Raw genomic sequence first — 25,453 nt, 5'->3', positions numbered from 1 at the left:
GGTTGTGAGAAAAGAATCTAGTTAATGGTTTCACGCAAAATTGAAATGAGTTGTCTTCTACCTACGACTATGATTCAGTAGCTGGTGAATACTGCCTAAAAAAGCATAACTGTCCCATATGGATTTTCGAAACTGGGACGGAATTTGATTGTGAATCACAAAGCCTTTGGTTAAATACATTAAATGCGTGAATAATAGCAGACAATTAATCAATCAAGTCACGCAATCTGGCTTATGCCGGTTTAACATAGAAGCAATTCAAACTGCGAGTTTATCTCATATCAGAATAAAGATTTATTGTTGGACGATTTAGCTGGCTCGGCAAACAGGTTGCCTCAAAAGCTTTACACGACCCGTTTAATCTGACATGGTGAACCAGTTTTGTAGCGCAAACAAAAATAAATTTCACCAGAAACAAATCTATCGGAAATCCAAACCGCATATTCGACAGGATTTTTTCTCCCATCAATGCATTGAGTGAAATGTATCTCCATGGTTTCACATTTTCTACGACTGAAAACGAGCCAATCCAACGACCGAACGATATCAGTTATTGCAATATGCACTCGACAGGACGCCAGAAAACTGTGCGATATTACTTTTCCATTTGTTTTATTCGCCTGTTTCAACGCAACGTGTAAACACGGCAAAACAACTATGCAAAATTGCAATTCTGATCAAGCGTTTACGGGGATAGCGCAGATTGTTTCCTACTTTTTTCTTGCGGAAGGATCTATGGAAGCGTAGCATCTTGAGCATTCTCTACGCCTCTAGGTTTTAACTGAAGTAAATGTTTCTTGGCACATATTTGAAAAGGGGATCACTAAGTCTGACAGGAAGCCCTATTTCACCCGCCGTTCGTTCGATTCGGACCTTTCCAAGACAGATGCTTCCGCTCGTTTCGCCCATTTGTCTCAGTGTAACGAGAATTTGCGTGAGAGCATCTGCATACACTGTGAGCCTTTTGCTACGGCACCGATACAATGTGTACCACCAGAGACAGTTTTCACTGCTTTAGAGCATCGGCTGTTGTTTTATTCTCTATTCATTCTTTCACTGCAATAGGCATCTACCGCATGTTGATTCGTGATGAATCTTTTGTTCTGGCTCTAGACTGATTGAAATCTTTCCCTATTCCAAAAGAAAACAAAGAGAAATCATAAATTCTCGGATGAATAGAATGTTCGTCCTGAATTCAGTGCTGACAAGTAGTTCAGCAAAATTCATGTTTGTGTAGCGTTTAAGGTGTACAGGTTTATAGCATTGTTTTATTGATCATATCTTGGGCAGCGTCCATTTTTGACGTAACGCAAAAATTGGCAATTTTCGACTCCTTCCCCCTCCCTCCGTAACGCTTTTTGTATGGAAAATTTCAAATTGTTGTATAAGCCGTAACGCTTGAGCCTTTCCCTTCCCCTAGAGCGTAACGTAATTTGTGGACGTTGCCTTGGTGTTCTGTGTTATGCAACACTGTGATCTTAATTTAGTTAATTTAAATTAAGCTATTGTTAACATTGTATTCCATTTATTGCAGCAATTTAAGCTTTTTAAAAATGAAATAAATTTATCGTATTAACGGATAATAAAACCTTTTTTTTATAAACTTACTCCATTATGATCTACCTATCACAAAACGCTTCACGTGGCAATAGAAAAATTGTTACAAATTTTTTGTTGAATTATTGATAATGGTACATATTCGCCATTTGCCCTAATATTTCAACATAGTCTTGTGTGATTTATTAGTACTGTACCAGGGATGAAGGAGTTTCATTAAATTAACTTTTGTTTTGGTAGATTAATGCGGGCACTGGTACGTACTTCATCTGTACTCCATGTTAGGAGCGTCTCACAACAGCGTCTGTTCCCCAGGGGCTGTTCATCGTCCGAGTGCCAGAGAAGGACTCTAAGCTAAACTGCGTACTATGGCCCTCCGAACATTTAGGGAGAATGGTCCTCCGGAAATCTAGGGGGTTGGTGTCAGGCCCTGCAAGCCAACCGTAAAAACACATCAGCACAGGAACGTCAACGAGAGAATACGGACCGGAACAATCGGCAAAGACCACAGCGACGAAAATGGAGAAGAATTGGAAACTCGGTACGTGGAACTGCAGATCTCTCAACTTCATTGGAAGTAATCGCATACTCTCCGATGTACTGAAAACCCGCGGTTTCGATATCGTAGCGCTGCAGGAGGTGTGCTGGACAGGAGCATTGGTGCGGACGTTTAGAGGTAATCATATTATCTACCAGAGCTGCGGCAACACACGCGAGCTGGGAACAGCTTTCATAGTGATGGGTGATATGCAAAGGCGCGTGATCGGGTGGTGGCCGATCAATGAACGAATGTGCAAGTTAAGAATCAAAGGCCGATTCTTTAACTTCAGCATAATCAACGTGCATAGCCCACACTCAGGAAACACTGATGATGACAAGGACGCATTTTACGCGCAGCTCGAACGCAAGTACGACCGCTGCCCAAGCCACGACGTCAAGATCATCATAGGAGATTTGAACGCTCAGGTTGGCCAGGAGGAGGAGTTCAGACCGACGATTGGTCAGCGCCCACCGGCTGACGAACGAGAACGGCCTACGACTGATAGATTTTGCCGCCTCCAAGAACATGGCCATTCGTAGCACCTATTTCCAGCACAGCCTCCCGTATCGGTACACCTGGAGATCACCTCAGCAGACAGAATCGCAAATCGACCACGTTTTGATCGATGGACGGCACTTCTCCGACATAACCGACGTCAGAACCTGTCGTGGTGCTAACATTGACTCCGACCACTACCTGGTGATTGTGAAACTGCGCCCAAAACTATCCGTCATCAATGATGTACGGTACCGACGCCCGCCCCGATACAATCTCGAGCGGCTGAAACAACCAGATGTCGCCAATGCGTACGCGCAGCATCTTGAGGCAGCCGGATGAGGGCGAGCTCGATAGGGCCCCTCTTGAGGACTGCTGGAGGACAGTCAAAGCAGCCATTAACGACGCTGCCGAAAGCATTGTCGGATATGTGGAACGGAGTTCAAGAAACGATTGGTTCGACGAGGAGTGCCAGGAGGTTTAAGAGGAGAAGAATGCAGCGCGGGCTGCAATGCTGCAGCATGCTACGCGGCAAAACGTGGAACGATACAGACTGAAGCGGAAGCAGCAAACCCGCCTATTCCGGGACAAAAAGCGCCGCCTGGAAGAGGTGGAATGCCAAGAGATGGAGTTGCTGTACCGTTCTCAAGAAACGCGGAAGTTCTATCAGAAGCTCAACACATCCCGCAAAGGCTTCGTGCCGCGAGCTGAGATGTGCCGGGATAAGGATGGGAGCATCTTGACGGACGGAGGCGAGGTGATCGAAAGGTGGAAGCAGCACTACGATGAACACCTGAATGGCGCAGGGAACATAGGCACAGAAGGTCAGGACAGCTAAGGCGATGGCTACGTCAGCACAGCGGACAGCGGAAACCAACCAGCTCCCACGATGGGGGAAGTTAAGGACGCCATTCAACAGCTCAAGAACAACAAGGCCGCTGGAAAGGATGGTATCGGAGCCGAACTCTTCAAGATGGGTCCGGACGGAGGAGGGGAAGCAAGGCGTTATATGCCCTATCTACAAAAAGGGCGACAAACTGGAGTGTGAAAATTATCGTGCAATCACCATCCTAAACGCCGCCTACAAAGTGCTATCCCAGATTCTCTTCATTCGTCTATCACCTTTAGCAAACGAGTTTGTGGTAAGTTATCAAGCAGGTTTCATCGACGGCCGCTCGACAACAGACCAGATCTTTTCCGTGCGGCAAATCCTCCAGAAATGCCGTGAGTACCAGGTCCCTACGCACCATTTGTTCATCGATTTCAAGGCGGCATACGATAGCATTGACCACGTAGAGCTATGGAAAATTATGGACGAGAACAGATACGCTGGGCAGGGCATGTTGCAAGAATGCCGAACAACAACCCTGTAAAGATGGTGTTCGCTACGAATCCGGTCGGAACAAGAAGGCGTGGGGCGCAGCGAGCTAGGTGGATTGACCAGGTGAACCAGGACCTGAAGAGTGTGGGTCACAGTCGAGGATGGAGAGAAGCGGCCATGAACCGAGTGAATTGGCGAAATATTGTTGATGGGAGCACCTTGATGAACGGACGCGAGGTGATCGGAAGGTGGAAGCAGCACTACGATGAACACCTGAATGGCGCAGGGAACATAGGCACAGAAGGTCAGGACAGCGAAGGAGATGGCTACGTCAGCACATCGGACAGTGGAAACCAACCAGCTCCCACGATGGGGGAAGTTAAGCATGCCATTCAACAGCTCAAGAACAACAAGACCGCTGGAAAGGATGGTATCGGAGCCGAACTCATCAAGATGGGCCCGGACAGGTTGGCCGCTTATCTGCATCGGCTGGTAGTCAGAATCTGGGAAACGGAACAGCTACCGAAGGCGTGGAAGCAAGGCGTTGTATGCCCTATCTACAAAAAGGGCGACAAACTGGAATGTGAAAACTATCGTACAATCACCATCCTAAACGCCGCCTACAAAGTGCTATCCCAGATGCTCTTCCGTCGTCTATCACCTTTAGCAAAGGAGTTTGTGGTAAGTTATCAAGCAGGTTTCATCGACGGCCGCTCGACAACGGACCAGATCATTTCCGTGCGGCAAATCCTCCAGAAATGCCGTGAGTACCAGGTCCCTACGCACCATTTGTTCATCGATTTCAAGGCGGCATACGATAGTATCGACCGCGTAGAGCTATTGAAAATCATGGACGAGAACAGCTTTCCCGGGAAGCTCACAAGATTGATCAGAGCAACGATGGACGGTGTGCAAAACTGCGTGAAGATCTCGGGCGAACACTCCAGTTCGTTCGAGTCTCGGCGGGGACTACGACAGGGCGACGGACTTTCGTGCCTGTTGTTCAATATTGCGCTTGAAGGTGTCATGCGGAGAGCCGGAATTAACAGTCGAGGCACGATTTTCACGAGATCCGGACAATTTGTATGCTTTGCGGATGACATGGATATTATTGGGAGAAAATTTGGCAGATTTGTTCTCCCGCTTGAAACGCGAAGCAACAAGAGTCGGGCTAATGGTGAATGCGTCGAAAACAAAGTACATGCTGGTTGGCGGAACTGAGCGCGACAGGGCTCGCCTAGGAAACAGTGTTACGATAGACGGGGATACCTTCAAGGTGGTGGACGAGTTCGTTTACCTCGGATCCTTGTTGACGGCTGACAACAATGTTAGTCGGGAAATACGAAGGCGCATCATCAGCGGAAGTCGTGCCTACTATGGGCTCCAGAAGAAACTGCGGTCAAGAAAGATTCACCCCCGCACCAAAAGCACGATGTAAAAAACGCTCATAAGACCGGTAGTCCTCTATGGGCATGAGGCGTGGACTATGCTCGAGAAGGACTTGCAAGTTCTTGGGGTTTTCGAACGCCGAGTGCTAAGGACGATCTTCGGCGGCGTGCAGGAGAACGGCGTGTGGCGGCGAAGGATGAACCACGAGCTCGCTCAACTCTACGGCGAACCCAGCATCGTGAAGGTAGCTAAAGCTGGAAGGATACGCTGGGCAGGGCATGTTGCAAGAATGCCGGACAACAACCCTGTAAAAATGGTGTTCGCTACGAATCCGGTCGGAACAAGAAGGCGTGGGCGCAGCGAGCTAGGTGGATTGACCAGGTGCACCAGGACCTGGAGAGCGTGGGTCACAGTCGAGGATGGAGAGAAGCGGCCATGAACCGAGTGAATTGGCGAAATATTTTTGGCGAGGCTTTATCAAGATAATTGATGTAAAGCCAAAAAAGTAAGTAAGTAAAGGTACGCACTTAACATTCCGCAGAGAATATCACGCCATTGCCGGGCGTATTCGTCGGTCCTGGGCGATGCTTCTCCAGTGGCCCCGAACTTTTAGGGTTGTAAGGTCCTCTTCTCCTGCGTACAGCCAGCGCATTTGCGGTCTTCCACGAAGTCACCATTTCCTCACGAAGTCAAATGGTTCCTTGCTGAATATTCTTTTCGAAATTCTTGCTTCCGACATTCGCACCAAGTGACCAGACCACTGTGGTCTGTCGTATTTCACATGCTTGATAATACATATTCGCATCTTTGTACACTTGCTACAACTCGTGATTCATGCGTCTGCGTCACACCATTTTCGAGTTTCCACCGAGTATTGTCCGCAGCACTTTCCGCTCGCAAACACCTAAGGCTTTCCGGTCTGCCTCTTTCAACGTCCTCGCTTCGTGCCCGTAGAGAGCCAGCGGAAGAATCAATGTTTTAAACAGGGCGAATTTTGTTCTGTTTCCGTTTGAAAGTTGCGGGGCCTAAGCTGGTTACATAGTCTGTAAAAGGCCTTGTTTGCAGCCGTCTTTTCACTTCGTTTGAAACGTCCTTGTCACATGTCACAAGTGTTCCAAAGTAAACAAATTCTTCAACAACTTCAAACACACACCCATCAAACTCTACCTCAGAACCTACAGCCTGCCTCTATATCTATCTGCAACCATGCACTTCGTTTTGGTAGAATTAATGGTCAGGCTTATCCTCGCTGTCTTCTTATTCAGAAGCAAAATGGCCTCCTCCATTGACCTGGGCACGATTAAAATAAGGTCGATAGCGTCCGCAAAGCCAAGGAGCATGTGAGACCGCGTGATAGGGCCGTTTCTAATAGCATCATCGAGTGCAATGTTGAAAAGTAAATTCGAAAGTGCAGACGCACTTCACTTCTGCTTCAACCCGTCTTCGCCGGAAAACCATGTTTAGGCATTATCTGCCACAGCTCATTTCTTGCCAGCTTGATATTTACCGACAAAAGACTCCTCGTGCGGTGTCAGTCTGATAAACAGGATGCGCGATAGAATTTTGTACGCTGAATTCAGCAGGGTAATCCCTCTGGAGTTGGCACACTCCAGTCTGTTCCCTTTGTTGTATATTGGGTGTATGAAGCTATCCAACCGGCCGGTTGGCATTTCTTCGTCCTCCCATACCTTCAGAAGCATTCGGTTGATTGACTGGTAAATATGCTTGAGAAGCTCGATTGGGATCTCGTCCTTCTCAGCAGCCTTACAGTTCTTCAGCTCGCTGACAGCATTTTTAACCTCTCCTATGGTCGGTGGATCTACAGCTCGATCATCATCATCAAAGATCAAACTTTTTCGTGCTAATTTCCCATTTTTACTACTGGTACGGTATTGTGTCGCTTGCCATTGACCGTTGCATAAAATCTGCGCATATCGTTCCGGTTCATGCTATCTTGCGCATGACCGCTAACGCATGTCGGCTTACCATAGTAGCATGTCCGAAGTAGCATTGAGCCCTGATAAAGGTGGACGGTTATGATGGCTATGACCGTTGTCTACTTGTAAAGAACCTAACGGACAATGCTGTATTGTGTCAGCATCGAGGAGGCTGCTCCTTTAGCACAATGTAGGTAGCGCAATCCTGGTTAGGTGGCCTATCGAAGGCTCTTCACCAACCAAGAAAGGCAAAAGTAGAACAAACGGATTGGTTTTACCCGGCGACGAATTAATACCTTGACATATTCACCCTCATTCTTGTTTACGACGGATCAAACTTTCGATCGAATCAAATTCGGTCGAATCCATGGCGCACTTGATTTTGCTGGCGTAAACGGGAATAAAAAACGGTTTTCGATCGAAAGAGCATTCGAGCGTAAACGAGAATAGGAGTGATTAATTTTAAAACGAAGAAATTGTTTTTTTCCAAATTCCATTTGTATTTCATGAAAAATAACATTAAGTGCGACAACTCAAATGCGAACTTTTGCTCCAACTACACACAAACTGAAACATTTGAAGGTACTATGATTGTTTTGCTTTGAAAACCTTTGCCCTGATTTTTATGTCAAATGAAATGCACCCTACCACGAATCATAATATAAGACTTTATAAGTTACTAGAGTTTCTTTGATTTTTTCAAACTTTTACCATCCAAAACTCTTAGTGAAAACTTTTTTTATTAATAGAACAGAACGGCTCAAAACACTGCTTCATTTATAACTTCGTCCTACTTTGATGAAATTGTTTATAAACATCTGCGAACAGCTGACCTTATACATAAAGTGTCAAACCCATACAGTGTTGCCAGGGTCATTGAAGCCCTGAGGCGCGAACGAAACACTCTGGACCCAAACGGTGAAGAGCTAGTTGCTGTGATATCACGAGCGTGTGGTGCTTTTATGTCGAGAGCAGCCCCTCCTAGCGATCTGCCTTCGGGCTAGACGAAGATTGCAACACGCAAGCACAGAAGCACAAAGAGAAGGACGCGGTGCAGCATTCAGGAAGGCAAAGTTAGCTCTCAAAAGGGAAAAAAATAAAATTCGATAACTGGCATGCTTTGATAGACTATGTCTGTTTTATTAAATTTAGGGGAGGGATTATTAAAAGTTTTATGTCAGTGTGTCAACTCGAGTCCGTGAGGTGACGCCTACAGACTGGTAACAGCTACGACCAGAAGTGCCATGGCGCCCCAAAAAAAGGCGCCCAAGCTGCTGCAATCGGTAATCGGATCGGAATCTTCCCGGATGTATGGGAGCGACAGAAATTGGTGCTACTACCAAAGGCGAAGAAACCACCGATGACCCGTCGGCGTATAGATATATCTGTCTACTAGATACAATTATGTGTTTATTTATTTGGCTTTACATCAATTATCTTGATAAAACCTCGCCAACAATATTTCGCCAATTCACTCGGTTCATGGCCGCTTCTCTCCATCCTCGACTGCGACCCACGCTCTCCAGGTCCTGGTGCACCTGGTTAATCCACCTAGCTCGCTGCGCCCCACGTCTTCTTGTTCCGACCGGATTCGTAGCGAACATCATCTTTACAGGGTTGTTATCCGGCATTCTTGCAACATGCCCTGCCCAGCGTATCCTTCCAGCTTTAGCTACCTTCACGATACTGGGTTCGCCGTAGAGTTGAGCGAGCTCGTGGTTCATCCTTCGCCGCCACACGCCATTCTCCTGCACGCCGCCGAAGATCGTCCTTAGCACTCGGCGTTCGAAAACCCCAAGAGCTTGCAAGTCCTCCTCGAGCATAGTCCACGTCTCATGCCCATAGAGGACTACCGGTCTTATGAGCGTTTTGTACATGGTGCATTTGGTGCGGAAGTGAATCTTTCTTGACCGCAGTTTCTCATGGGACGACTTCCGCTGATGATGCACCTTCGTATTTCCCGACAAGGATCCGAGGTAGACGAACTCGTCCACCACCTCGATCCCCGTATCCCCGTCTATCGTAACACTGCTTCCTATACGGGCCCTGTCGTGCTCAGTTCCACTAACCAGCATGTACTTTGTTTTCGACACATTCACTGACTCTTGTTGCTTCGTGTTTTGAGCGGGTGAACAAATCTGCCACCGTTTCAAACTTTCTTGCAATAATATCCATGTCGTCCGCGAAGCAAACAAATTATCCGGATCACGTGAAAATCGTGCCTCGACTGTTAAGTTTGGCTCTCCGCATGACACCTTCAAGCGCAATATTGAACCAGTGCTGGGAATGGTAATAGTAGTAGGCTTGAATTTCGCGAAAATCACGTGGCTTTCCCAGTACAGTAGTTCAAAAACGTGAATCTCATCAAGTAATGTTGGGTGCATGAATTTTCTAAATCGTTAGTGTCATTCCAGCCTCCAGGCTCTAAATGCGGGAAATGCAGCGGGAAATAGAACATTTTTCTACAGTAATTTTGGGTTGCCCGGGTGTTTTGCGATTTTCACTGGCTTCGCTGACTGCGATTGGCCTTGTTTGGCTACTGTAGAATGAATTTCAGATTTTTTTTCCCAACCCTGTATTGAACAACAGGCACGAAAGTCCGTCGCCCTGTCGTAGTCCTCGCCGAGACTCGAACGAACTGGAGTGTTCGCCCGAGATCTTCACGCAGTTTTGCAAACCGTCCATCGTTGCTCTAATCAATCTTGTGAGCTTCCCGGTAAAGCTGTGTTCTCGTCCATAATCTTGCATAGCTCTACACGGTCAATGCTGTCGTATGCCACCTTGAAATCGATGAACAAATGGTGCGTAGGGACCTGGTTCTAACGGCATTTCTGGAGGATTTTCCGCACGGTAAAGATATGGTCCGTTGTCGATCGGCCGTCGATAAAACCTGCTTGATAACTTCCCACGAACTCGTTTGCTATAGGTGATATACGACGGAAGAGAATCTGTTATATCACTTTGTAGGCGGTGTTTAGGATAACGATAATTTTCACGGTCCAGTTTGTCGCCCTTTTTGTAGATACAACTGGAAAAATATTAGAGAGGTTTAACCTCAACAGGCTAGCGCTGTATACGGAAGGTGCGGACGGCCTGTCCAACAACCGGTTTGGATTCAGGAAAGGTAAACCTACTCTGGACGCTATCCTTTCGGTCGTTCAGACATCTGAGGTGGCAATAGAGCATGAAAAAGCTGCATCTGTAACTGCACGGTTGTCACTCTGGATGTTGAGAATGCGTTCAACAGCGTTAACTGGGAAGCGAGCTGTCTTCACCGCCTCAAGGTACCGGTGCATTTGTGTATGCTTCTAGAAAGCTATTTTGATGGAAGACTTCAACTTTATTTATGATATAGAGCAAGGACAAAAAAGCGTTTGAATTATCGCGGGAGTACCTCAAGGTTCAATCCTAGGCCCGTTGTTATGGAATGCGGTGTACGATGACGTACTGGGGCTGCCCCTTCCGACGGGTGTTAAGATTGTTGGCTTCGCCGACAACATCACCCTATAGGCTCATGCCCAACCCATTATACCATAGTTTTTTCGACACCTGTGGAAATATGGAATGCAGCCATCTAGCCATTTCTCCTTCTCTCAATTTCTGTTGCCAGCTGATCAAGGTCTCCCGACGAGCCATTCATTGAAGGCAATTTGATGCTCGTAAACATCGCCTTCTTTAGCGAGTCCGCTTTCTCATTGCTCGGGATGGAGCGATGGGAAGGGACCCAACCTCTGGAAGGTTGGTGTTATTGATAAATCGGCAGAACTCGAACGAATCTTTGATGTTAAATTTGCTGGTGAGTGACTGCCGAAGAATTAGACCAATAAACTTTGAATATTCATGAAACGGAGCCGTCATACATGGTACTATGGGGCGAAGGGGTAAGTCTGGTTTGTGCGCTTTGGGCTGCCCGTAGATTTTGAGAGAAACAGCTTTCTAGGTCCTGAACTTTACCGCTGTACGTGCCTTGATTAGTTGAAGGTCTTTCAGGCGCCTTACGATTTTATTATTTTTAGTTTGAAAGAATGATGTTGGATCGTTTTCGACTATCACCTTTTGGTCACTCGTTAGCAGCTGTTTCATCTTACTTGCGTATTCGTTCATGAGCACCGTCTTGTTGCTTTTATCTGCTTTGGCAACTACCTTGCCGGAATGTGCCTTTTAGAAAAATCTGGTTGGACCGTCTCTGCAATTACTTAGTTTTTGGTGCACGTAGTTCTAGAAATGATTTACAACTGCGCATCGTGTTCGATCCTGCACCTGCACATCTTGTTCTTGATGACTGCTTCGACGTCAGAGAGAAGGTTGTGGAAGGGGGTTTCCTCCGGTGGCATTTGATGGGAAAACTTTGCGTATCCCCATGTTGCTTAGTTTCCTGTTTGCATCTGAAATCTTCGAAGAATTAAAAACGTTAGTTGTTCACTTTTCCCAACGTTTCGGTCAGTTTTGGACCTTTTTCAAGGTTTTTAAAATTTTAATATTATAATCAATATTTTAGTTTTCCAAGTAATATAAAAATCTATATAAATAAAAATGGAGTGGTGTTTGTATGTCACTAAATGGCTTAAGAATGGGACAACCGATTTACACAATTCTTTCACTATCGTTTTCTTGAAGGGTTCCGACGTGTTCGTATCACGAAAAAGTTTGAGGAAGTTTTCGGAAAATTTGGTAAAACGGGAGAGTACTACTGTGTCTTTTTGTATGGAAGATTCCATGACATTTTTCAACAGCCTACTTGATGGCAAGACGAAGTTTGCCGGGACCACTAGTATAAAATATAATTACCAATCACTACTAGTCAAGATAGCTTTGATTAAATGACACACAATCGACTGGAGAATTGACACACACAGGTGAAACATAATCATGCGAAAAATAATGGTGGAAGATCTAAACATAAAACACCGAATTCCAGACCGCTCGCTAGGTAGTAGATTGTCCGCATCACGACGGTTTACAACCGGTCGGACTAAATCCATGTGAGTACAGTGTAGGACGATAAAACCCTGACACATGAATGTTAATTTAAAATCATCTAATTTAGGCCGATTTTTTCGCATGACATTTTAAAGTTTAGCAAAGCCATCTTGACTAGTAAACCATAGTGATTGGTAATTATATTTGTTTTAAATTACTTGTAAAACTCAAAAATTGATTATAATATTGAATTTTTAGTACCCTTGAAAAAGGTACCAAACGGATCGAAACGTAGGCAAAAATAAAAAAATAGCGTTTTAAATTCTTCAAAGACTGCTAAGCCAAAATAATGATGGTCATGAACCACCCTTTTCAATCAAAAAGGCGTAGCTTTTTAGAGGGATGGAAAAGCCTTGGATATTGCTACGCACCATGTATTAGATATGGAAAAAAGCAAAGATGGTTAAAAGGAAAAAGATGATCGACACTCTATTTTGTCATATATTTTTCCGACGACACGTTTTTCAAGTAACACTACTACCATCTGTTGAGTTAAAAGCGCGTTAACATTATATTCAGCTAAATTTAAATAATCGTGCAATCAAAAAACGAAAAGTGGAAGAAATCAGAACAACCATGCTTAAAAAGTGTTACACAGAAGTGAGTTCGACTCACATAACATCAGGCTCCTTTGGACCAACACAAAATTTAAGTAATTTTTATACATGCTAAAAAATGTTCATGAGCTGGTTTTTTCCTTTGATTATTACATTTTATGCCATTTAGAGATGATTGGCAATATCGTACATCCCCGTTTGGGCTTTGTACATTTTTTCAAGCGTGAATGTCATAAACGAACACCTTAACATCTGGTGGTCACTAGGACAACATTGCATATTAGTTGGCTTTAGACTCATCAGAGCGGCGCTATTCATGTTGCCTAGAAAAAATGGGAGTCGGTTATCTTTTTCCTTTTATCCATCTTTGAAAAAAGCTATGATGAGGGAGAGGATTGTTAACTAGTGTTTCGTATAGAAGATTGTTATAACAAAATAACAAAATAAGTTTGTATATCAAATTTTATATTCAGTAGTTTATCCTATAACATATACTCAAATGATAAAATATTTTGCTTTTGTAATGATATTTTCGCTTCTTCATGAAAATATTGAAAAATCTTAAAAAGTTGCAAAGGCAAAATATGCTTTTATTTCGTTTTTGATCATGAATGATGATGTATGTATGATGATTTTTGCAACGTTTATGCAGGAGATCAAGGATGGAAATCTCGTGACCATGACAAAATCCACAATGCATCGCAGTTGTTTTTTTTATTATGGAAGATTAACAACAACGAAAACCTTTGGTCGTTAAATTGTCGCAACAAGCATCGCTCCGCGAATAATGAATCGCTTGGCTAACAATCAATAGTTCGTCAAGCAAAATTAAAAATTTTAAAGTGTTTTTGTCATTTTCAGTCCGTGATTTGACTTCTGGTATGTCGTTTTTGATTTAAAAGTCAGTCAGATATAGATTGGGCAGAAAAAAATGCTATGAAACGTTCCGATTCACGTTGATCGCAACATGTTGCATCATCAGACTTAATGATTGTACCACGACAAAAAGTGCATCGGATGCTCCATAGTATAGGTTTGAAATCATGCTGTTTCCAGAACAACGGCCCTATTAGACCGTTCACATACTAAGTTATATGTCGTTAGAGGTAATTTTTTTGTCCTTGTGGAAAACTAAAGCTTTACCACAAAGAGACAAAGAACAGCTATATTCCCTATCTAGAGTTGTGTTCAGAAAAATAGGAATGAAAGTCGTTTTCCAAACAAAATGTTCAACTTTGGCATTTTTTGGATAATTAAATTGATCATATTGGTAGTTCTCTTCAAAATTCCATGCCAATTCCTCATAGGGAGCACAACTCTACCTACATGGAAGACGACAAGTTCAACTATTGAGTTTTTACCATTCTAAATGCCACCTAAAACCTATATTACAGTAGGTAAACGGTTTTGTTGAAAGTTCCCATAATTACTTCTTCTTTTATTTTATCCACAGATACAAAATGACAAAATTAATCACTCAAGCAACCTCCCGGTTGCTCCTGCTGGCAGCTATTGCCCTATTACCAGCAGCCCTCGGTGGATCACCATTTATGCACTCTCGCCCTAGAACCATCACACGAACTGTTAGTTCCAACATCACTCTCGATGAACCGACCCTCGCAAATCCATACCTGGCCCCGGGCGGAAAGGAAGCCCTTGGCACGAAACAAGTGTCGGATTTTAGCCTTAGCCAAGGCAAGAACGTTTTCGATGTAATCTACCAGTGGAAGATTATCGATTTCTTGTACCCGAGCCTGCAGGCTCGCAACGATGCCATTCGTACTAAGTATGTTTGTTCTAGCGATCATTTGATTTTATGACTTGGTTATTATCATCATTGTTTGATTCTAGACAATTCATCCCGGAGAACAACCTCCCGCTGGGCGTTGATCGCTTCCGCAACCGCATCTTCATCACCACCCCTCGCTGGAACCCAGGTGTACCGGCTACCCTGTCGTACCTGCCCCTTCCCGTTCAGGACCCAAGTCTACCTCTGATCCCCTATCCAGACTGGAGTTTCCATACGTCCCCCCAAAACCCCGACTGTAGTCGTCTCGTATCCGTGTATCGTATCTACGTGGATGAGTGCGATCGCCTTTGGGTTCTCGACGCCGGAGTCATAGACACCCTTACCAACCTCCAACAGATCTGTCCGCCAAAGATCCTAGCATTCAACCTTCACACAGACGAACTGCTGTTCAGCTACACTCTCCCAGCGGATCAGGTCAAACAGGACTCGTTGCACACCAACATCGTTGTCGATATCCGAGACGCTCAGTGCCAGGATGCGTTCGCCTACGTTGCCGATGTGTGGCGCTACGGAATCACCGTGTTCAGCTTGCGGGAATTCAAGAGCTGGCGCACCACCAACTACCTCTACAACCCGAATCCCTTCGCCAGTGACTACAACTACAAGGAGCTGAACTTCCAGTGGTCTGATGGAGTGTTCGGAATGTCTCTTTCGCCTGTCCATAGAAATGGCGATCGCATGCTGTTCTACCACCCGATGTCCAGCTACACGGTTTGTTACACCTTCCATTCGCTCTAAACCTACAAAGCTCACAATTCCCAATTCTAGGAGTTCCAAGTACCGACCTCGGTCCTGCAGAACGAAACCATCTGGCAGAACTTCGGTCTGGCCAAGGCATTCCAACCGGTGGGCAGTCGCGGTAAGGCCGGTCAATCGTCCACCTCCGGAGTCGCCCACAACAACGTGCAGTTCTTCACCCTTGTGCAGCAGAGTGGAGTTGGCTGTTGGGATCTGGCCAAACCGTACAACCGCAATAACTTAGGTGTGGTCGAGAAGGACATGGACAAGCTGACGTTCCCGAATGATTTGAAGGTGGATCGCGAGCCGAAGCAATCGCTTTGGGTGATCAGCAACAAGCTGCCGGTGTTTTTGTACTCGCGACTGGACTACAGCGAGGTGAACTTCCGAGTGCTGAACGCCGGAGTGCAGGAAGCGATTAAGAACACCGTGTGTGATCCACGGATGCCTCCGAGCTTGGCCTACGAAAAGGAGCCGGAGTGCGATGTGTAGAGATTTGATTTCTTTTATGTATTTTGATGTGTAAGTTTTACTACTGTTGATAAGAGTTGTCTAGAGTAAGGTTTAAGTTTTGATTCAGCCGTGCTGATATGATAATAGTAAATCCATGCTCGACCAGTGAAAATAAATGATTCAAAGAACATTTTGGGGCTCAGATTATTTTTTGAAGAAACTGCAAATTCTAGAAGAAAGCTTTAAATTGTTAGAAGTTACCAGAGTACTTTGGAAGAACTATGAGAATTTCATTGTACAGTGGGATTACGTTTTGGCAACAAGATCGAATTATCAGTTGCCAAAATTGAAACCGTTTTATATATGTATCCCAAAATCGTCTTATAAATCTCAGTAGTTTACTTGAAACTACAAGGCAGCATCACGCAGCATCTCCAGTAACCAATTATACATTTTAAAATTCCCGGAAAAAAGGCTTCTGTTTTGGCCTATCGTATTATTTCGCCTGCGGTATACTTTGACATACGCAATGCATATAATCCCACAATGATAACGACTGTGGGCTGAAAACCGAGACAAACTTTGTGCTTTGTGATGAGACAATGCTTGTACTTTGTGTGAACGTGTTGTTTCAAATCTGAAGAAATGTGATTTTTATTAGGTGTAGGGGAAGACGGGGTAAGACCGCCCGCCTAAGCAATTTAATTCATATGTCAAAATCAAGAATCAATAAATCTTTTTTCGACACAGCATGTCGTTTTTTGAAGCCTTAGGCATGATCAAAAAATATCACAGGTGTTGTATTTCTAAAAAAATATTTATTTCTTGAAGCTTTTAAAAAGTGATGTCTTATCACAAATATTTTTAGCGACGGGGTAAAACCGCCCACCCACGGGGTAAGTGCGACCACCACGATTTTCGTACATAATTTTGTGAAAAAATATATCAGTTCCCTGTGATTCATAAAAGTATAATGCTTTATGAATTCTACATTGATTAACGTGAATATTCAATTATTTTTAGGGTTAATTATTTCAAAAAATTTTAATGTATACTTATAATTACCTTGAAACACCCATATTTTGGAAAAACTATGCGGATTTGACTTGTATTTTTCACAAAATTGATTTCATTTCACTTGAACAGTAATGTACAACGTAGTTAAAACTTTAAAAATGGTTTACACAGTTATTTGATATAAATAAGGGGTGGCGGTCTTACCCCGTCAACAGTGGTCGGTTTTACCCCGCTTGCGCAATTTTCACAACTATGGCCTTATTTCAAAGCTTAATATTTACAATTCATATTCCACTTCACCGAAGCATATTTCACATTTCTGTTAAAGCATGGACGGGTAATTTTTATGTTTTTCCAAAAAAAAATCCCTTCCGAAATCCTTAAGTAATTATTTATTTATTTGGCTTTACATCAATTATCTTGATAAAGCCTCGCCAACAATATTTCGCCAATTCCCTCGGTTCATGGCCGCTTCTCTCCATCCTCGACTGTGACCCACGCTCTCCAGGTCCTGGTGTACCTGGTCAATCCACCTAGCTCGCTGCGCCCCACGCCTTCTTGTTCCGACCGGATTCGTGGCGAACACCATCTTTACAGGGTTGTTGTCCGGCATTCTTGCAACATGCCCTGCCCAGTGTATCCTTCCAGCTTTAGCTACCTTCACGATACTGGGTTCGCCGTAGAGTTGAGCGAGCTCGTGGTTCATCCTTCGCCGCCACACGCCGTTCTCCTGCACGCCGCCGAAGATCGTCCTTAGCACTCGGCGTTCGAAAACCCCAAGAGCTTGCAAGTCCTCCTCGAGCATAGTCCACGCCTCATGCCCATAGAGGACTACCGGTCTTATGAGCGTTTTGTACATCGTGCATTTGGTGCGGGGGTGAATCTTTCTTGACCGCAGTTTCTTCTGGAGCCCATAGTAGGCACGACTTCCGCTGATGATGCGCCTTCGTATTTCCCGACTAACATTGTTGTCAGCCGTCAACAAGGATCCGAGGTAGACGAACTCGTCCACCACCTCGAAGGTATCCCCGTCTATCGTAACACTGCTTCCTAGGCGGGCCCTGTCGCGCTCAGTTCCGCCAACCAGCATGTACTTTGTTTTCGACGCATTCACCATTAGCCCGACTCTTGTTGCTTCGCGTTTCAGGCGGGTGAACAAATCTGCCACCGTTTCAAATTTTCTCCCAATAATATCCATGTCGTCCGCGAAGCAAACAAATTGTCCGGATCTCGTGAAAATCGTGCCTCGACTGTTAAGTCCGGCTCTCCGCATGACACCTTCAAGCGCAATATTGAACAACAGGCACGAAAGTCCGTCGCCCTGTCGTAGTCCCCGCCGAGACTCGAACGAACTGGAGTGTTCGCCCGAGATCTTCACGCAGTTTTGCACACCGTCCATCGTTGCTCTGATCAATCTTGTGAGCTTCCCGGGAAAGCTGTTCTCGTCCATGATTTTCCATAGCTCTATGCGGTCGATACTATCGTATGCCGCCTTGAAATCGATGAACAAATGGTGCGTAGGGACCTGGTACTCACGGCATTTCTGGAGGATTTGCCGCACGGAAAAGATCTGGTCCGTTGTCGAGCGGCCGTCGATGAAACCTGCTTGATAACTTCCCACGAACTCATTTGCTATAGGTGATAGACGACGGAAGAGAATCTGGGATAGCACTTTATAGGCGGCGTTTAGGATGGTGATTGCACGATAATTTTCACACTCCAGTTTGTCGCCCTTTTTGTAGATAGGGCATATAACGCCTTGCTTCCACTCCTCCGGTAGCTGTTCCGTTTCCCAGATTCTGACTATCAGCCGATGCAGACAAGCGGCCAACCTGTCCGGGCCCATCTTGATGAGTTCGGCTCCGATACCATCCTTGCCAGCGGCTTTGTTGTTCTTGAGCTGTTGAATGGCATCCTTAACTTCCCCCATCGTGGGAGCTGGTTGATTTCCGCTGTCCGCTGTGCTGACGTAGCCATCGCCTTCGCTGTCCTGACCTTCTGTGCCTGTGTTCTCTGCGCCATTCAGGTGTTCATCGTAGTGCTGCTTCCACCTTTCGATCACCTCACGTCCGTCCGTCAAGATGCTCCCATCCTTATCCCGGCACATCTCAGCTCGCGGCACGAAGCCTTTGCGGGATGTGTTGAGCTTCTGATAGAACTTCCGCGTTTCTTGAGAACGGTACAGCAACTCCATCTCTTGGCATTCCACCTCTTCCAGGCGGCGCTTTTTGTCCCGGAATAGGCGGGTTTGCTGTTTCCGCTTCTGTCTGTATCGTTCCACGTTTTGCCGCGTAGCATGCTGCAGCATTGCAGCCCGCGCTGCATTCTTCTCCTCTAAAACCTCCTGGCACTCCTCGTCGAACCAATCGTTTCTTGAGCACCGTTCCACATATCCGACAACGCTTTCGGCAGCGTCGTTAATGGCTGCTTTGACTGTCCTCCAGCAGTCCTCAAGAGGGGCCCTATCGAGCTCGCCCTCATCCGGCAACGCTGCCTCAAGATGCTGCGCGTACGCATTGGCGACATCCGGTTGTTTCAGCCGCTCGAGATTGTACCGGGGCGGGCGTCGGTACCGTACATTGTTGATGACGGATAGTTTTGGGCGCAGCTTCACCATCACCAGGTAGTGGTCGGAGTCAATGTTGGCGCCACGATAGGTTCTGACGTCGGTTATGTCGGAGAAGTGCCGTCCATCGATCAAAACGTGGTCGATTTGCGATTCTGTCTGCTGAGGTGATCTCCAGGTGTACCGATACGGGAGGCTGTGCTGGAAATAGGTGCTACGAATGGCCATGTTCTTGGAGGCGGCAAAATCTATCAGTCGTAGGCCGTTCTCGTTCGTCAGCCGGTGGGCGCTGAACTTTCCAATCGTCGGTCTGAACTCCTCCTCCTGGCCAACCTGAGCGTTCAAATCTCCTATGATGATCTTGACGTCGTGGCTTGGGCAGCGGTCGTACTTGCGTTCGAGCTGCGCGTAAAATGCGTCCTTGTCATCATCAGTGCTTCCGGAGTGTGGGCTATGCACGTTGATTATGCTGAAGTTAAAGAATCGGCCTTTGATTCTTAGCTTGCACATTCGTTCATTGATCGGCCACCACCCGACCACGCGCCTTTGCATATCACCCATCACTATGAAAGCTGTTCCCAGCTCGCGTGTGTTGCCGCAGCTCTGGTAGATGGTATGATTACCTCTAAACGTTCGCACCAATGCTCCTGTCCAGCACACCTCCTGCAGCGCTACGATGTCGAAACCGCGGGTCTTCAGTACATCGGAGAGTATGCGAGTACTTCCAATGAAGTTGAGAGATTTGCAGTTCCACGTACCGAGTTTCCAATCGCTAGTCCATTTTCGTCGCTGTGGTCTTTGCCGATTGTTCCGGTCCGTATTCTCTCGTTGACGTTCCTGTGCTGATGTGTTTTTACGGTTGGCTTGCAGGGCCTGACACCAACCCCCTAGATTTCCGGAGGACCATTCCCCCTAAATGTTCGGAGGGCCATAGTGCGCAGTTTAGCTTAGAGTCCTTCTCTGGCACTCGGACGATGATCAGCCGCCCCTGACATGGGGAACAGACGCTGTTGTGAGCCGCTCCTAACGTGGAGTACAGACGCTCCAGGTTTGCAAAAGCAAACCCCCCCTTCCCTGTCAGCATACGACCAAAGTTCCCACCGGGGGTTGGTTACCCGATCTTCCCCAAGGTTACTCGTACCCCGGCCAGTACCACGAGGAGGTAGGGATAGGAGTTGCTGGGCAAGAGGCTAAGGACCGCACAAAGGGGTCTATTTTATTCCTGCAGGTACGCGAGGTACCAATGGTACGCCATGCCCAGCCATTTACCGCGCCCAACAAATAAGTGAATATTTTTTGTGTACCACTACTTTCAAACTGAAATTCACGGATTCAACGGAGTTTCACCTTAAATGCCTGACGACACTAACCGTACGGCCACTGTAAGCGAGGTCCACAGAAATTTCTGACTTAGATTACAAAACTGTTCCCAGTTTGTAAAAATGTACTAGGCTAGGCTGTAACTAGGCTGTCAAGGATAAGTGGCGAACTCATTATGACTTCATTAAATAGTGATCGTAGAACAGATTGTAGAAATCCTTAAGTAAGCATCTGTTAAATTTAGATCAAATTCAATGTCGACGAGCAGAAACTTTGTTGTTGACATTTGTTATCAAAAATTTGATTTAAATATCACACTAAATGCTCCGGAATGTCAAAAATCTTGTGTTTATGGAAAGTACTTGATGAACTTTTAAGAAAATTGCCATTTTCATGCCAAACTGAAGGTGGTCCGTCTTACCCCGGCGGGTGCTCTTACCCCGTCTTCCCCTACAGCATACTCAAGTGGGCGGGTCATACATTATGGATGTCCGAGAAAAGATCTTGGATTTCTATTTCGGATATTTATAGACAATTTTGACGCCATGAAACGTTGTGAATACATGCCCATCCTTTCCTTAGCCGAGTGGTTATAGTCTTGAAATTTCCTTGACTTCCCTGGGCATAGAGTATCATCGTACCTGCCACACGATATACGAATGCGAAATGGCAACTTGGGCAAAGAAATCTCTCAGTTAATAACTGTGGAAGTGCTCGTAAGAACACTACGCTGAAAAGTTGGCACTGTCCCAATAAGGATGTTAATGCCAATGAGAAGAAGAAGAAGACATGACCATGATATGACCGAAGTAAATAAGCTCGTACGGGACCCCTAATAGTTGCTGGGATTTCGGGAAATATCGACGAAAATGGTGCTCTGGAATGTGGTCAGTGTGAAACTGATCTTCTTCTTTCTGGCATTACGTCCCCACTGGGACAAAGCCTGCTTCTCAGCTTAGTGTTCTTATGAGAACTTCCACAGTTATTAACTGAGAGCTTACTATGCCAATGACCATTTTTGCATGTGTATATTGTGTGGCAGGTACGAAGATACGCTATGCCCTGGGAAGTCGAGAAAATTTCCAACCCGAAAAGATTCTCGACCGGTAGGATTCGAACCCACGACCCTCAGCTTGGTCATGCTGAATAGCTGCGCGTTTACCGCTACGGCTATCTGAGCCCCTGGGTGTGAAACTGATCTGATTTTCAAACGACACGATGATATTTAAGGAAAAAATCAAATATTTATGGTATTCAAAATGTTGCCAAAACGGATCCATTTTGTTGACAAAATGGAACAAAGCCAAAAACGAAGTGTTCTGGCAGCACGGACGACGGCGAAGTACAGAATCCTAACGAACGAGAGGCTTATGAGGGCTGAGACAATGACTATTGTCTTCAAAACGAGGCTGATAGAACGTGTATTATAATTGGTCAATTCCTTTGAAAAACCTAAGCTGATGATAATCGTGTTGTAATAATTAAATTATTTCTAGAAGTTATTTCTTGAGTGCAAAACCGAAGATCGAAGTGTTCGGTAAGGATGCAAAGAATTACGTTTCCTTTTTGAGTCTGATGAGTTAAATTAACCACACTTACCGACAGATAGCGTAATTACCCACTAGATTTGTACTCGGATATAAATCTAAATATCATTAGTGTGTGATCATTGAGTTCGGCTAAGTATGAATGTCATAATTTTAAGCTTTTTTAATTTACTAAATTGTTGTGTCACTTTGTATATCACAGCGTTTTCAAAAGCCAAAAAATAGCAAGACAAATTTTGCCGGAACCAGCAGTAAATAGGGGAAAAACACTAATTTTTGAGCTACAAGAATTCCGTGCCAATTTTCGGATTTCCATACGAAGTAGGCCAAAATCGTATGGATGAGTCGAAATTAAGTGCTTCTCCCGTTATAGCTTTTCCAGCTTTGAACAGTGCGAAATAAACGCTAATAAAAGAATTTCCTACACCAGCACGAAGCATTCCAAAAACGGAAGTCTACTGTATTAGTGAAATTAAAAAAGATTGAAACAGAAAGGGTCAGTGATACTTTTATTTTAGAATCAATTACCATTGTGTTCATCGCACTGAACTTTTGTGTTATAACTAATGGTGATCGTGCATTCCGAAAAAAAATCATCGCTTAAAAGTTCATAAATAGCTATCTAGGAAACGATATTAGAATTCTGAAGAAATCTGGGGTCACAGGTAAAACGATATAACATTATTTCTGTTAACCAGTTAAGCGAAGCGAATACATAAGTTAACAGTTTTAGCAAAGACAAATTTAAGACCTCCATGTCCCTTGCAGTAGTCCAAAATTTTATGGCTCATAAGGTAATCTAGAATGCCGTGAAAAGTGTACTGCGATCTGTCAAACTTGGGTACCTTTTGCACTACCGAGGGACCTAATGCAGTACTAGAAGTGGTACCCAATCTGCACGGATAAAAATCTGATCCCCACACCATGATTTATAAATCATGAAATTCATAAATTGGTTAGGTCATAATATCAGGATCACAAATCATGGTTCCTGGAGTCATAATCATGATTCCTCATAAGCGTAACATCCAGTGTGAAAACACTAAGCGACGCACTTTGCTTCATCACATTCGTATCGAAGTGGTTGAGTGGTAGAGTACGTGGCTCACGATCAGAAGGTTCTTGGCTCGAATCTCAATGTATACTATTTTTAATTTTTTTTTTATTTTGTCGATCATAAACGGATGCGCGACTCAGCATTTTTGGCATTTGAATCATGATTCCGAGCAATCAGCTACAAAAACCTAACGCGTGTGTTGCGTTACGGCAATCTGACTCATGATATCATGAGTCCAAATCATGGTGTATTTTCATAAGACGAAAACACGCTGGAATCATGATATCATGAGTCATAATCTTGTTTTTGGATTCTGATTTCTACCCGTGTGAGCCCGAGTGGGACGGACCTGGTTTTAGTATGGCACTATATGCTAGAGCTATTTTCAAACTCAAAGTCAAAAGTTTTTTATGTAACGTGAAACGCTTAAAGGTATGGAATGCACTATGTTTATTATATTTTGTTCTTTTATGACAAAATCCAATGGTTTATATTAAACTTCGTTTTATATATATTTAGAATTTTAATTTTATACATTAGGAAACCAGCTACGGGCTGAAACTCTCCCAAATAAAGCTAATAATAACAATTGGAATTATGATTATGGTTATCATGATGTTTTTCCTGTAAATGTTGTACTTAAATGCATGAAATCTTAACCTCGTTCTTTATTAACTCCAAACCAGTTCTAATTGCAATGATGCTGAACAGTACTTTTGTTATGGATTTCCATGTGTTTACAAATACATTAGGGGTATTCACTAACCGGTGTAACTCCCTGCGTATATCGTGCTAAATTGATAATTTTAAATCATTCACAGTATTGTGTAAACTACGAAGGAAAGATTTAAAAAAAGTTGAGAAACGACAGTCAGCCAATCCTAGGCGGCGTCGGTGTTGCAACAGCTGTCATCAAAAGCATTATAAACAAATAATATTCTAATTTCGAAAACGAAAAGTTGCTTTTAATTTCAACATTGAGCTATCACTAAACACGAAGGATTATTAATTAAAAAAAAAACAGTCATGAGAGTAAGTTTGTTCACATATTTGCAGGAGTTTATTGGAAAAGGGCTGGAGAGTGGTTACTTATGCAACTGATAAGGGTGGTATTACGTGTATGGTGGTAGTTCTACAAGAACGAGGAATAAAAGCTCATCCAGCTTGTTTTCTTACAGGCAAGATCTACTGTTCGGATTGTGATGGCCCTATCATTTTCATAGTGAGGAAGGAAAGGAACCAACGAAGTGTATTGCTGTGTGCATTTGAAATGCAAATATCAACTGCGGGAACACCAAACGCGGTAAGATTTTTCACAAGAAATGCGATAAAAAAGATCGATTTATCTTGCTAGGGCGGTGGTGATTTATTTGATCGTGGCTAGGTGTCCTTTGATTGTTTTGTGTTACCGCATATGGAGAAGTTTACTCAAGATTTGCTCTTCAAATGCAAACAGCAATATAAATTCCTGACCAAGTCGAACACAATACACATAGAATCCCATTAACTGCTGTTGTATTTGGTTTAGTCAATAAAGGCGGTCCGGTTTCGGCTGTTTGAGTATTCAAACCCAAAAGAAGGTTTTTTTTTCATTCTATACACTCTGAGACATTTTCAGTCACATACAAGGCAATATACAAACTCAATCACACGACGGAAATACAAAATTTAGAATAACATGCAGAATGTAGAGATTTTTAAGCTTTAGAACAAACTTTCATCCATTGGTGATTAAAAGATTCTGAGCACCGTGAAGAAAATGGTCAAGTTGTCTATCAAGCTACTCAAAATAAGATGGAAAACTGTGTGCTTATGGACCGATGCACGAGTTCACCATTTGACGTTTTAGCGGTGCCGTGTTATTTATGTGGCCATGGAAACCAGTGAATTCGGCACCGCTCAAACGTCAAATTAGTGAACTCGTGCATTGATCCATTGCTAACTAGGTGTGCTTATTGGGTAACTAGAATTACTAGATTATTATTTTTTGCATTTTTGTTGCATTGAGTCGGAATACGAATATTTCATTTGAAATATTTCATCATCAATTTGTCATTTTACGCAACTTTAAGTGAATACCCCTATTATCAAAGTTACCCCAAAAACAAAAATTCAACTGCAATCAGTTACTCAGATACCTTGTCTTAAAAATATAAAAAGAAAACCTT

At 44.2% G+C, this 25,453-nt stretch overlaps 1 protein-coding gene across 2 annotated transcripts in view; it reads left to right on the top strand.

The window, feature by feature from the left end:
* LOC5579064 (protein yellow) overlaps window positions 1-15,968 on the top strand; it is a 161,597-nt gene extending 145,629 nt beyond the window's left edge. The window contains exons 3-5 of one of the 2 annotated variants that reach the window (XM_021841070.1): window positions 14,231-14,563; window positions 14,629-15,298; window positions 15,356-15,968. In XM_021841070.1, coding sequence (XP_021696762.1) covers window positions 14,231-14,563; window positions 14,629-15,298; window positions 15,356-15,817 — 1,465 coding nt within the window. In that variant the 3' untranslated portion in view covers window positions 15,818-15,968. The remainder of the gene's footprint in view (window positions 1-14,230; window positions 14,564-14,628; window positions 15,299-15,355) is intronic. The other variant, XM_021841071.1, reaches the window with a different exon arrangement.
* The last annotated feature ends 9,485 nt before the right edge of the window (window positions 15,969-25,453 follow it).

The sequence above is a fragment of the Aedes aegypti genome, chromosome 2, assembly GCF_002204515.2.
Source record: "Aedes aegypti strain LVP_AGWG chromosome 2, AaegL5.0 Primary Assembly, whole genome shotgun sequence".
NCBI classification, from domain to species: domain Eukaryota; kingdom Metazoa; phylum Arthropoda; class Insecta; order Diptera; family Culicidae; genus Aedes; species Aedes aegypti.
The sequence above is the reverse complement of the archived record's forward strand: the minus strand, read 5'-3'. Positions and strand labels throughout refer to the sequence as shown.